Source organism: Dipodomys spectabilis, unplaced genomic scaffold, assembly GCF_019054845.1.
Source record: "Dipodomys spectabilis isolate Male_0828 unplaced genomic scaffold, ASM1905484v1 ptg000257l, whole genome shotgun sequence".
In the NCBI taxonomy this organism is placed as follows: domain Eukaryota; kingdom Metazoa; phylum Chordata; class Mammalia; order Rodentia; family Heteromyidae; genus Dipodomys; species Dipodomys spectabilis.
The window spans coordinates 911830-925796 of NW_024870934.1; the positions used below are offsets into that span (position 1 = coordinate 911830).

At 57.9% G+C, this 13967-nt stretch overlaps 1 protein-coding gene across 2 annotated transcripts in view; it reads left to right on the forward strand.

The window, feature by feature from the left end:
- Cdh4 (cadherin 4) overlaps positions 1-13967 on the forward strand; it is a 423338-nt gene that overhangs the window by 285283 nt on the left and 124088 nt on the right. Inside the window, exons 3-4 of one of the 2 annotated variants that reach the window (XM_042699525.1) lie at positions 9443-9669; positions 11309-11314. In XM_042699525.1, coding sequence (XP_042555459.1) covers positions 9443-9669; positions 11309-11314 — 233 coding nt within the window. The remainder of the gene's footprint in view (positions 1-9442; positions 9670-11308; positions 11315-13967) is intronic. The other variant, XM_042699524.1, reaches the window with a different exon arrangement.

Sequence of the window (13967 nt, forward strand, 5' to 3'; positions counted from 1 at the left end):
GCTCTTACAAACCCAGCCACAAGTCCAAAGTCACGGAGCATCTGCCCAGGGCTGCCCGCCCCTCCGTCCCCCACACAGCCCCCAGCTGCTCACGGCTCAGCAGACCAACCAGCGCTTGGCTGGAAACAGGCTTTCTAATTTCACCAACATATGAACACCTCAGAAATCTCTGCTGAGCAGCAGAAGCGCGACAAAATGCAATGGGCCGCCAGCCCCGAGGTCCCGGCGCCCCTGGCCAGCGGCAGCCTGGCTTCAGCCATCCATGAAGGATCTGGTGAGCCCTTCCCATGGTCCGTCCACTTCCCAGTCCCACAGCAGACTGCAGGGCCTCATTGTCAGGAGAAGCGGGCGCCATGCCGGTGCCTGTTTTAAATGCACATGGAAGGAAAGGGTGGAAGAGAGCCGGCTGGGGTCTGGGTGCCTGCAGCTGTAGGGACACCTGCCCAGCATCGGGGGGCAGGGGGGGCAGCCCATCTCAGACAAGCCAGCCTCATCCCCACAGTAACAAAACCCGCCAACGTCTCCAGGCCCCACGTCCTCTTCGGCCCTGTTGCTTTGATGTCAGGGTCATCAGGGGCTCTGATTGTTAAGGTGTCCTGGCGTTTGCTGGTTGCCGTCTCCTCCCTACACCCTGTTTCCCTTGGGGAGCTTGGGCCCTGTCTGGAGTGGACCCAGCTCTGTCTGAGGAGGGAGCAGTGCGGGCAGGAGGGGCAGCAAGGGTGGAGAGGGGGGAGGTGGGGCCCAGGGAGCAGCAGCAGGGTGGACTGGACCTTTGCATAGCTGTGCGCTCACCGGCTGCCCGGCTGCTCAGTGGTTCAGGACGGGTCTGTAGTTTGTGTCTGGTGGATTCCACAGTGGGCAGTGGCCCCTGTCCACACACCCAGGATCCACAGACACAGAACCCCCAGCACACCTGGCCCCACTGCTCGCCGCACCCTCCCCCTGCGCATGACCACCTGGCCTTGCTGGCTCTGTCCTGGGCCTTTGCACCACCCTAGCCACACCTGGCAGTCAGCTCCCGGGCATCACTGAGGAGGGGCGGCGCGGGCTCCCCTCTGCCCCGGGCATCATGGGGGGGCATGGGCTCCCCTCTGCCCCGGGCATCATGGGGGGGCTCCCCTCTGCCCCGGGTATCAGGGAGGAGGGGAGGCGCAGGCTCCCCTCTGCCCCGGGCATCATGGAGGAGGGGCTCCCCTCTGCCCCAGGCATCATGGGGGGGGCTCCCCTCTGCCCCGGGCATCAGGGAGGAGGGGCGGCGCGGGCTCCCCTCTGCCCCGGGCATCAGGGAGGAGGGGCGGCGCGGGCTCCCCTCTGCCCCGGGCATCAGGGAGGAGGGGCGGCGCGGGCTCCCCTCTGCCCCGGGCATCAGGGAGGAGGGGCGGCGCGGGCTCCCCTCTGCCCCGGGCATCAGGGAGGAGGGGCGGCGCGGGCTCCCCTCTGCCCCGGGCATCAGGGAGGAGGGGCGGCGCGGGCTCCCCTCTGCCCCGGGTATCAGGGAGGAGGGGAGGCGCGGGCTCCCCTCTGCCCCGGGCATCATGGGGGGGGCTCCCCTCTGCCCCGGGCATCAGGGAGGAGGGGCGGCGCGGGCTCCCCTCTGCCCCGGGCATCAGGGAGGAGGGGCGGCGCGGGCTCCCCTCTGCCCCGAGCATCACGGAGGAGGGGTGGCACGGGCTCCCCTCTGCCCCGAGCATCATGGGGGGGGTGGGCTCCCCTCTGCCCGGGGCATAACGGAGGAGGGGTGGCACGGGCTCCCCTCTGCCCCGGGCATCATGGGGGGGCATGGGCTCCCCTCTGCCCGGGGCATAACGGAGGAGGGGCGGCGCGGGCTCCCCTCTCTCCTCTGCTCTCATCCCATCTGCCTGGCTGCCCTGATTTGTTCCTGCGCCAGCCTTTTCCTGTAGTTTTCTTCACACTGGGCTCCCAGCTCTGTCCCTGGACTGTGGGAGGCCTGGGCCATGGGCACGTGTTGGAGGAGTGGGGGAAGAGAGAGGAGGAAGAGGACGGAAGGGGGAGGAGGCAGAGCAGCAGCAGGCAGGAAACGTCTGTGCCGCTGCACGGCTCCAGCTGCAAGCCTACCTCGGGCTCCTGTGATCTTTCTCAACTCACCTAACAAGAAAAATAATAAGGAGAGATGTTTTGCAGCCACAGCAGAATTCCCCAGCTTGCCGGTCTTGAGGGGATGCAGCCTGATGCCCCCCTAAATGTCAGGCTGCCACTGTGGGTAAAGGAGCGGGCCATCAGCCCCGTTCCCACACCTGAGCCCCCTGCATGTGCCAGCAATTAAAGAGGAAGAGGACAAAGGGCTCAGCCCAGCAGCCTGCTAATGAGGCGCTTCCTCCCTTCCCATGCAGTGCCTCTGCAGCAGACACTGCTGCACCCTGCACCACTGGACCGCTGCTGCACCCCTGCATCCCTGCTGCATACACCCTGCACCATTGCTGCGCCCTGCACCAGCACTGCACCCTGGTGTGGGGGAGGGGAGACCCAGGGTGATCTTAGAAAAAAGTTACCAAACCACAATACCACCAAAAGGAAGGAAAGAAGGGGTGGGGGGAGACAAGAAGGGGAGATAAAGGAAGGAAAAAGAAAGAAAAGAAGGAGGAAGGAAAAGGAAAAGGAAGGGAGGGAGGGAGGAAAGAAGAGAGATAGGGAGGAAGGGAAGGAAGAAAGGAAGGGAAAAGAAGAGAAAGAAAAAAAGGGAAGTGAAGCAGGAGCGAGCCACAGCCTGGCCTTCTCTCAGCCGCTGGGTCCCAGTGTTGCTCGTCCCTGGGGACAAGGCCGGGCAACGGTGAGCCTGGAGCAGCTGCCCTCCCTCTGGACAGCCGTCCCTCACAGGCACACCATGAACCCTGCCTCCTTCAGCAGGCAGCACCGGTGGGCACTGGTCAGAGAAGGCCAGCCCTGACGGAGCCACAGGCCCTGACTTCCTTCTGCCATCACTGAGTGGGCCTGTCCTCTGGGCCACTTCCAAACCCCAAACTCCATGAATGCAGGGCCACCACTGGTATAGAAGTCCCTGTGAATGTGGGTCCACCACTGGAATAGAAGTCCCTGTGAATGCGGGTCCACCACTGGAATAGAAGTCCCTGTGAATGTGGGTCCAGTGGCTGGTCTAGGGGTCTCTGTGAATGTGGGTCTAGAGGCTGGTCTAGGGGTCTCTGTGAATGTGGGTCAGTGGCTGGTCTAGGGGTCTCTGTGAATGTGGGTCCAGTGGCTGATCTAGGGGTCCCTGTGAATGTGGGTCAGTGGCTGGTCTAGGGGTCTCTGTGAATGTGGGTCAGTGGCTGGTCTAGGGGTCTCTGAGAATGTGGGTCCATGGCTGGTCTAGGGGTCTCTGTGAATGTAGGTCCATGGCTGGTCTAGGGGTCTCTGTGAATGTGGGTCCATGGCTGGTCTAGGGGGTCTCTGTGAATGTGGGTCAGTGGCTGGTCTAGGGGTCTCTGTAAATGTGGGTCCAGTGTCTGGTCTAGGGATCTCTGTGAATGTGGGTCCAGTGGCTGATCTAGGGGTCCCTGTGAATGTGGGTCCACAGCTGGTCTAGGGGGTCTCTGTGAATGTGGGTCCATGGCTGGTCTAGGGGTCCCTGTGAATGTGGGTCCAGTGGCTGGTCTAAGGGTCTCAGTGAATGTGGGTCAGTGGCTGGTCTAGGGGTCTCTGTGAATGTGGGTCCATGGCTGGTCTAGGGGGTCTCTGTGAATGTGGGTCCATGGCTGGTCTAGGGGTCCCTGTGAATGTGGGTCCAGTGGCTGGTCTAAGGGTCTCAGTGAATGTGGGTCAGTGGCTGGTCTAGGGGTCTCTGTGAATGTGGGTCCACGGCTGGTCTAGGGGTCTCTGTGAATGTGGGTCTAGTGGCTGGTCTAGGGGTCTCTGTGAATGTGGGTCCACGGCTGGTCTAGGGGTCTCTGTGAATGTGGGTCAGTGGCTGGTCTAGGGGTCTCTGTGAATGTGGGTCAGTGGCTGGTCTAGGGGTCTCTGTGAATGTGGGTCCAGTGGCTGGTCTAGGGGTCTCTGTGAATGTGGGTCCACGTCTGGTCTAGGGGTCTCTGTGAATGTGGGTCAGTGGCTGGTCTAGGGGTCTCTGTGAATGTGGGTCTAGAGGCTGGTCTAGGGGTCTCTGTGAATGTGGGTCAGTGTCTGGTCTAGGGGTCTCTGTGAATGTGGGTCCAGTGGCTGATCTAGGGGTCCCTGTGAATGTGGGTCCAGTGGCTGGTCTAGGGGTCTCTGAGAATGTGGGTCCAGTGGCTGGTCTAGGGGTCTCTGAGAATGTGGGTCCATGGCTGGTCTAGGGGTCTCTGTGAATGTGGGTCCACGGCTGGTCTAGGGGGTCTCTGTGAATGTGGGTCCAGTGTCTGGTCTAGGGGTCTCTGTGAATGTGGGTCCATGGCTGGTCTAGGGGTCTTTGTGAATGTGGGTCCAGTGGCTGGTCTAGGGGTCTCTGTGAATGTGGGTCCATGGCTGGTCTATGGGTCCCTGTGAATGTGGGTCCACGGCTGGTCTAGGGGTCTCTGTGAATGTGGGTCAGTGGCTGGTCTAGGGGTCTCTGTGAATGTGGGTCCATGGCTGGTCTAGGGGGTCTCTGTGAATGTGGGTCAGTGGCTGGTCTAGGGGTCTCTGTGAATGTGGGTCAGTGTCTGGTCTAGGGGTCTCTGTGAATGTGGGTCCATGGCTGGTCTATGGGTCCCTGTGAATGTGGGTCCACGGCTGGTCTAGGGGTCTCTGTGAATGTAGGTCCATGGCTGGTCTAGGGGTCTCTGTGAATGTGGGTCCATGGCTGGTCTAGGGGTCTCTGTGAATGTGGGTCAGTGGCTGGTCTAGGGGTCTCTGTGAATGTAGGTCCATGGCTGGTCTAGGGGTCTCTGTGAATGTGGGTCCACGGCTGGTCTACGGGTCTCTGTGAATGTGGGTCAGTGTCTGGTCTAGGGGTCTCTGTGAATGTGGGTCCAGTGTCTGGTCTAGGGGTCTCTGTGAATGTGGGTCCAGTGGCTGATCTAGGGGTCCCTGTGAATGTGGGTCCACAGCTGGTCTAGGGGGTCTCTGTGAATGTGGGTCCATGGCTGGTCTAGGGGTCCCTGTGAATGTGGGTCCAGTGGCTGGTCTAAGGGTCTCAGTGAATGTGGGTCAGTGGCTGGTCTAGGGGTCTCTGTGAATGTGGGTCCACGGCTGGTCTAGGGGTCTCTGTGAATGTGGGTCTAGTGGCTGGTCTAGGGGTCTCTGTGAATGTGGGTCCACGGCTGGTCTACGGGTCTCTGTGAATGTGGGTCAATGTCTGGTCTAGGGGTCTCTGTGAATGTGGGTCCAGTGTCTGGTCTAGGGGTCTCTGTGAATGTGGGTCCAGTGGCTGGTCTAGGGGTCTCTGTGAATGTGGGTCCACGTCTGGTCTAGGGGTCTCTGTGAATGTGGGTCAGTGGCTGGTCTAGGGGTCTCTGTGAATGTGGGTCCAGTGGCTGGTCTAAGGGTCTCAGTGAATGTGGGTCAGTGTCTGGTCTAGGGGTCTCTGTGAATGTGGGTCCACGGCTGGTCTAGGGATCTCTGTGAATGTGGGTCTAGTGGCTGGTCTAGGGGGTCTCTGTGAATGTGGGTCCGCGGCTGGTCTAGGGGTCTCTGTGAATGTGGGTCAGTGGCTGGTCTGGGGGTTTCTGTGAATGTGGGTCCAGTGGCTGATCTAGGGGTCCCTGTGAATGTGGGCCCAGTGGCTGGTCTAGGGGTCTCTGTGAATGTGGGTTCACGGCTGGTCTAGGGGTCTCAGTGAATGTGGGTCTAGTGGCTGGTCTAGGGGGTCTCTGTGAATGTGGGTCCATGGCTGGTCTAGGGGTCTCTGTGAATGTGGGTCCATGGCTGGTGTAGGGATCTCTGTGAATGTGGGTCAGTGGCTGGTCTAGGGGTCTCTGTGAATGTGGGTCCATGGCTGGTCTAGGGGTCTCTGTGAATGTGGGTCAAGTGCCTGGCCCACAGGGCTCAGTAGAAGTTGGTGTTGTGAGGCCTCCTGTTCTAAGCCTGGAGCTTTCTAGTGCTGGCCATGTCTGTGTGTGTCCCAGGCCTCATTGGGAGAATCCCTGCTCGTCCTGCTCAGGTGCAGTCCCTCTGGAGGGCATACATGGGCCGTGTGATCAGGACCCTTGCTCCTGGAGGAGAGGCTCCTCTCCTCCGGTGCAGATAGCTTAGAGGTCACAGATTCTTCTCCAAGCAATGACAACACTTGCCAACGCTCTCACGTAATCTCCGTGCTTGCCTTATAAAATACTGTCACATCGTCACTTGATCAGGGACGCTGCCCCTCCTGCTGCCTCCCGAGTCCACTGGTCTTATTAATTTACTCTTAGAGGACACGGGGGCTTATTTGTATATTTTGTACTAATCTCTCTGCAATCATGGAGCTGTCATTTCTGTCTTTCTCAGTGGCAATTGGATGTCAAGAATGATGGATCCACTCAGTTTGTTAGCTGACTTTAAATTGTTTACCACTGGGGGGAGGAATACTACAAAAAAGCTTAAAGCTAGGCATCCCTCACTCGGGCCTGTAATCCTAGCTACTTAGGAGGCTGAAATCTGCGGTTCAAGGTTTGAAGCCAGCCTAGGCAGAAAACTCTGTGAGACTGTTATCTCCAGTTAACCAGCAAAAGACCAAGTGGTAGAGTGAAAGTCAAGTAAGAGTGCAAGGCCCTGGATCAAGCTTCAGTACCAGCATCAAAATAAATAAAAGCAGTTTGGAATTTCCCTTTCACTTAAAAAAAAAATAAAGTCCTTATTCCGTCCTCTGAGGAGGGGCCAGCTCTGGACCCTGACCACAGCTGCCCTTGTCCACCACAAACACCACTGCCACACAGCTCTGGGTCCCTGTACTGGCTGCTTTTCTGGGCCAGACAGAGCAGGAATGCCTAATTTCATCTCATTTAAAAAAAACTTTTAGGCTGAGTGCCAGTGGCTCATGCCCGTCATCCTAGCTACTCAAGAAGTTGCTGGGATGTAGCTCAGTAGCAAAGCACTTGCCTAGCAAATGCAACATCCTGGGTTTGATCCCCAGTACCAAAAGAGAAAAGACAAAAAAAAAAAAAAAAAAGTTTAAAAAAAAAAAAAAACCTAGCTACTCAAGATGTTGAGATCTGAGGATCTTGGTGCCAAGCCAACCCAGGCAGGAAAGTCCATGAGATTCTTATCTCCCGTTAACCACAGAAAACCTAATGTGGCACTGTGGCTCAAATTGTAGAGTGCTAGCCTTGAGCTGAAGAGCTCAGGGACAATGCCCAGGCCCAGAGTTCAAGCCCCATGACCGACAAAAAACTTAAAGACTCCTCCATATCAAAAAAAAAAAAAAAAAAAACATTTTTATAGCCAGTGGCCCAGTGGCTCACACCTGCAATCCTAGCAGAGAATCATGGTTCAAAGCCATCCCAAGGCAGAAAAATCTATGAGACTGTTTTCTCCAATTAGCTACCAAAAAGCCAGAAGTGGAACTGTGGCTCAAGCAGTAGAGCACTAGCCTCAAACAACAACAACAAAAAAAAAAAAGCTCAGAGATAGCACCTAGGTCCCGAGTTCAAGCCCCAAGACCAGCACAAAACATAAAAACATAAGCAATCACTTTTCTGTTTTCTATGAAACCCACAGGTGGGAGGAGCTGGTGGCCGGGGAGATGCTAAAGGGAAGTCTTCGCTATGAAGAGCACAGTCTTTACTATTTCAGGGCAGGCAACTATAAAGGTGAACACGAGGGAAAGAAGCTTTATCAAATGTTACACAGAGAATCTTTTTCTAGCACCTAGACTAGTAATTAAATCACGCAGATGACGACGAATCACTTAAAACACCCATCCCGCCCTGCGATGGCTTCACACCCCACATTTCATGCACACTCAGTCCTCTATCCACGGCTTTTACAGCCGGATGTGACACTGGCTGTTTGCTTCAGAACTTGCCAGGCGTTCGCGACACTTGCAAAAGCACACACACACAAGAGCGCAGGAGTGTGGCACCGGTGCGCTGGCTCATCCCGCCTTGAAGTTTAAAGAGCTGCGTGTGGGAACGGGGAGGGGGGGGGGAGGGCTGGCAACCTGGCTGCTTAATTCATGTTTGAGAAACAGGGAAGTGTGCGGGGCACTCAGCAGCGTGAGTCTCCACTGCCCCGACTGCGACTCACAGGGAAGCATGTGGCCCTGCGGGTCTGCCATGGCCCCACGGGTCTGCCGTGGCCCCAATGGTCTGCCGTGCCCCCAACAGTCTGCGGTGGCCCCGCGGATCTGCCTTGGCCCCACAGGTCTGCCGTGGCCCTGTGGGTCTGCCGTGGCCCCGAGGGTCTGCCACGGCCCCGCGGATCTTCCGTGGCCCTGTGGGTCTGCCGTGGCTCTGTGGGTCTGCCGTGGCCCCGCGGGTCTGCCGTGGCCCCGCGGGTCTGCCGTGGCCCCACAGGTCTGCCATGGCCCCTTGGGTCTGCCGTGGCCCTGCGGGTCTGCTGTGCCTCCGAGGGTCTGCCATGGCCCCGCGGGTCTGCCGTGGCCCCACAGGTCTGCCGTGGCCCTGAGGGTCTGCCGTGGCCCTGAGGGTCTGCCGTGGCCCTGTGGGTCTTCCGTGGCCCTGAGGGTCTGCCGTGGCCCTGACGGTCTGCCGTGGCCCCGCGGGTCTGCCGTGGCTCTGCGGGTCTGCCATGGCTCTGAGGCTCTGCCGTGGCCTCGAGGGTCTGCCGTGGCCTCAAGGGTCTGCCGTGGCCCCGAGGGTCTGCCATGGCTCTGCAGGTCTGCTGTGCCTCCGAGGGTCTGCCGTGGCCCCGCGGGTCTGCCGTGGCCCCGAGGGTCTGCCATGGCTCTAAGGGTCTGCCGTGGCCTCGAGGGTCTGCCGTGGCCCCGCGGGTCTGCCGTGGCCCCGCGGGTCTGCCATGGCCCCGCGGGTCTGCCGTGGCTCTGAGGGTCTGCCGTGGCCCCGCAGGTCTGCTGTGGCCCCATGGGTCTGCCGTCCTGCCTCCACCCTTGGCAGGCATGCCCTCGCTGAGTAATCAGGACTGGAAAGGGTGAGGGAGTTCACAGCGTGTCCACCCTCGGAGGACAGGCCCCTGCCAGCTTTCTCACCCCCGGACACCCGTGGCCTCTGTGGTCAGACCCTCAGGGCAGTGCGGCGTGTGTGTGTGTGGCAGGAGGGAGAAAGTGGGATGTCTCCAGTGGAGCTGCCGCTCACTGTCCGGGCCCTGCTAGGCAGCCGTGGCCGTGGGGGGGACACAGGCCCGGGCAGGAGGAGGAGGCAGCGGGGCTTGGAGAATGGACACACACCCCCACTCCTTCACCTGTTCTGTGCCTCTCACCCATCCCCTCGTGGCGGAGTGAGAGCCCTCCCTCCCACGCTGGGGCCTCCATGAGGCCACAGCCCCAGTGCTCCTTGGGAAACAGAATGCTGTGCATCGTGGGGTTGCCTTTGGCCTCGCTGGTCATCCTGACTGTCCCCCTCTTCTCCTCTTACAGTTGAGTTCAGCAGCTGTTTGGGGACCAAGGGCACCCAATATGAGACCAACAGCCTGGACTTCAAGGTGGGGACGGACGGGACGGTCTTCGCCACCCGAGAGCTGCAGATCCCGTCGGAGCAGGTGGCGTTCACGGTGACAGCACGGGACCGCCAGACAGCCGAGCAGTGGGACGCCCTTGTGCGGCTGCTGGTGGCCCAGACCGCGGCCCCGCACTCTGGACACAGGGTAAGACCCGCACCCGGACCCCGGGGGCCCCTCCTCCCGAGGGTCCTGGGGGCGGCTCCCCGCTGGGCACTGAGGGCCACGCTGTCAGCAGCCTGGCCTCGCCCTTCCTGACACAGCGCTGTCACGGTGGGCGCAGGCCCCGGGCTCGGTCTGCCTCGCTGTGCCGCCATCTTCACCATCTTCAGCATCGTTTGTGTGCGCCCCGCGCTGGGTCTGCGGGTGGACAGGAGGGACAGCTGGTGTCCCCCGCTCCTCAGCACTCTGATCCTGCTTTGCGGGCCACCCAGGGCCAGGCCTAGCAGTGTGCGTACTATGAGACCTCGCCGTCCGTGTCTGTCAGGAGCCAGCAGGGCCTGTCCACCCCTGCCCTGCCTGGAGTCTCTGCAGCTGCATTGCCCTCGTGGCCTGGGATGGGGAGGGGAGGGGGGCTCGCTGAAGGGCAGCCTGGGGAGCCTCGGCATGGGGAACATGAAGTGTCCGTGCCCACAGTAATGGGAGGGAGGGGGGGACTCAAGGCCCACGTGGCAGTCACTGCCACCGTGTATGGTCAGAGCACAGAGCAAGAGGCCTGGCTGCACGTGTGGGTGTCCTTGGAAAGGCGTCGGGCTGGGAAGGTGGACAGAGTGGGACTGGGGCTGTGGCATGGGTTCTATCCTGGACCCACCTTGACTGCAAGTTCTGTGAGGCTCCAATGGGAAATCATCTACAAGTGTTCCCAAACCTGTCTCACCAAGGAACCCTTCTCCAGGGAACAGCTTGCAACACAAGTGCCGAGGATTCCACCTTGGGAAACCCCCAGTCTGGTCTTCTGTCCTGAATTCAAGTGAAGGTGGGTTGGGTCAGATGAGAAGCAGGAACGCAGGCCAGGAGAACAGTATGCGCCCACTGGGAAGGAGGGCGTGAGCGGTCTCATGCAGAGAACCCGGGTCTAAACTCCTCTCTAGCTGTGAGGCCCCCCCACCATCGAGAGCCCCCCACAGATGCTACAGACTCTAAGTCAGGTGGCATTGCTCACTCTTTCCTGTGCAACAGCTAAAAGCCACACCCCAGTGAAGCCTGTGTGCAGCCGGCTCAGACATCCAGTGGGAGGTGGAGCCAGGGAGCTGCAGGGTAGGACTTGGCTCCTGCCCACCCCGTGGCTTCCTGAGCCAACCTGCCCCAAGCCCCTGATGGTGAGGCTGAAACTCTGCACCTTGTGAGCAGAAAGCAGACTCTGGGCGGCATGTGGAAGGCCTCAGATAAAAGGCACTAATTGAAAATATAATGATGCCTTTTGTTAGGTGCTAATGAAGCAATTTCTGATGCAATTAATCCCTGCTCCTCCACAGAAGGTGCAGACAGTGGTGATGATTGCAATTAGGCTGTCTGCAGTTGGGGTGTACCCTCCTCTCCCCCACCACACATGCACACACGCTGCAGACACACACAGTCAGGGACACACACATGCACATGTGTGTGAACACAGGCACACACTCACACACACATACCTGTACACAGAGTAGGCTGGCCTGGAAAGCGCCAACCTGCAAAAACAGGAGACACGGGCTGGGAAAGTGACTCCGTGGTAGAGCGCTTGCCTTGCATGCATGAGGCCCTGGGTTCGATTCCTCAGCACCACATAAGCAAAAAAAGAAAAAAGCCAGAAGTGGTGCTGTGGCTCAAGTGGTAGAGCTCTAGCCTTGAGTTGAAGAGCTGAGGGACAGCGCCCAGGCCCAGACTTCAGGCCCCACGACCCGACCCAAAAAAAAAAAAACAAACCAGGAGACCAGGGCAGGGCTCAGGCCTCTGTGAGCCTGTCTCCCCCGTGGCATGGAGGAGCTGGGAGGTCTCTGCCCCCTCCCACCAGTCCTGCACTGTGTTTCACATCTCTCTTGTGGCTGGCAGGCCTCCATTGCTCTCGTACCCCACAGACCCCACCCACATCCCCAGAGTACGGCCCCTGGGCCCCACCTCAGACCAGGGAGCTGAGCAGTGCGGCCTGGCCCCCGTCCTGGAGAGAACTCCTATTCAGAAAAGAGGAAAAAGTGGCTTTCTGAGCCCCGCCACCCCACATTGGAGTTCCAATCTGGGCTTCTACATCCTCCTAGCTGGGTGTTTTGCAACAGTCCACACACCTCTGATGGGCTGTCCTGGAACAGGGAAGAGTTCTACACCTGGCTTCCGGTTGCCGGGACTACTGGGATGCTGTACCAAACTGCATCTCGAGGTTCCCTGGGTGGAGGAGTCCCAGAGAGAATCTCCCATTGCGGCCATGGACATGGCCCCCTCAGGCACGGGCCCCACCCACACAGTCCCTGGGGGAGAGAGAATGGGAGACGATTGGAACCTAACCACCGGCTCTCTGTGAGACTCTGGGGCCCTCGACTGGTTTGACCTTGGCCGAATCGATGCCGCTTTGCGATAACATCACTGCCTGTTAGGGAATACACATCTGCAGATTCGGGATGATTGAAGAGAAAACTGGTGCAGTAAAGGATCTCAGGAGAAATAGGCTAAGTCTGCAGAGGAGGAACACACCGCAGGAGGGACATGGGCAGTGAAGAAGGACTGGAAGGCATCAGCCTTGAGTATGAGAGGAAGAAAGAGAAAGGAAATGGAGGAATGGTTGCAAAGCACTAGCAGAAAAATACTCCAAAAGCAGCAGCAGATTCCGAACACCCTAACACTCCAGGCGGGACAAACAGAACTGAAATTGCACTTGGACTCTTTGTGGGAAAATAGCTCAAGTCCAAAGTCAAAGAGAAAAATCTCTAACACAGCAGGAGGAAAGACAGGGTTTCCTGGAGCAGCGAGAGGCTGTGGCCAGGCTTCTCGGCACAAGCGGGGGCTGGAAGACAGCAGAAATACGGCTCAATTATCCAGGAGACCTCTCCTCCCAGAAGCCACCTTGAATCAAGGCGTTTTCCACAAATCGCAGCTGAAGAATCTGCCCCGCTCTGTTCTCGGGTCACAAGCTGAGCTGAAGGGAAATGTCAGAAATGAAGGAAGACTGAAGAGCGTGAACAGGGGCACAGAGAAGTGTGCGTGCGTCAGGCAGCGTGAGATTTCCTGGGGTGTGCACGGATAGCTCCCACATTCACGCCAGGAAGAACCGGAGCGGGAGGAGCTGAGGAGGAGGCTCCACATCCCTTACCCAGAATACCTCGGGTGGCAGAATCTGTAATGAGGTGCCATGGGGCTGGAAGCATGTCTAAAAACAAAAGCACACCTTGTATACGTGGTACAAAGGGCACTTTATGTGATTTGTTCAACTATAACCCCTAGGGTTGGGTGTGGGACTTCCCCTGTGTGTGTATGTGCACACATGCATGCTCGTGTGTGTGCGTGTGCGCGTGTGCACACAAGCATGCCAATCCTGGAGCTTGAACTCAGGGCCTGGGTGTTGTCTCTGAGGTTGTTTTATTTATTCAAGACTAGCACTCTACCACTTGAGCCACAGCTCCACTTTCAGCTTTTTTGTGATTAATTAGAAAAAAGAGTCTCCAGGGCTCTTCTACCCAGGCTGACTTCAAATGGTGATCCTCAGATCTCAGATCCTCCCATCAGCAAAGAGTATAGATCTGAGCTACAAGCACCCTGTAGAACTTCCTAATGTTGATGTCGTAGTGTAACTCAAAAAAGCTTTAGATTTGGAAGGTTCTCAGACTTTAGACGTTTAAAGTGTGTCGCAATAATGTATAAGCATTTGTTATAAAGTCTTTGAAAAATCACTGATCCATAGTATTAACCAGGCACCAGCGTCTCACATCCACCATCCTAGCTACTCAGGAGGCTGAGATGTAGAGGGTGACAAGTTGAGGCCAGCTCAGGGTAGAAAAGTCCATGAAACTCCAGTTCCAAAATAACCAGCAAAAAGCAGGGCTGGAGAAGTAGCTCAAGTGGTAGAACATCAGTTAAGTAAGCAAGCCAATAGCAAGTATGAGGCCCTGAGTTCAATCCCTAGTCCAAGGAAGAAGAAGGAGGAGGAGGAGGAGGAGGAGGGGAGAGAAGAGGAGGAGGACGGGGAGGAGGAGGAGGAAATGAAAGGAGAGGAAGGAGGAGGAGGAGAAGCAGCTGCTGCTCTTGTCTGGTGTGGTAGCACATGCCTATAATCTCAACTCTTGCAGGCTGAGGCAGAAGGATCCTGAATTCAAAACCAGCCTGGTCTAAACTACCTAGTAAGATCTTATCTCAAAGAAAAGGCCCTTGGAGTAAATGACAATTTTATTACAGTCATTTCTGTTCTCAGTAGACAAAAGTGATCCTGGAAAGCCGCAGCATCACGAATGCAGCTGGCACAGCAGACCAACAGGAGACCC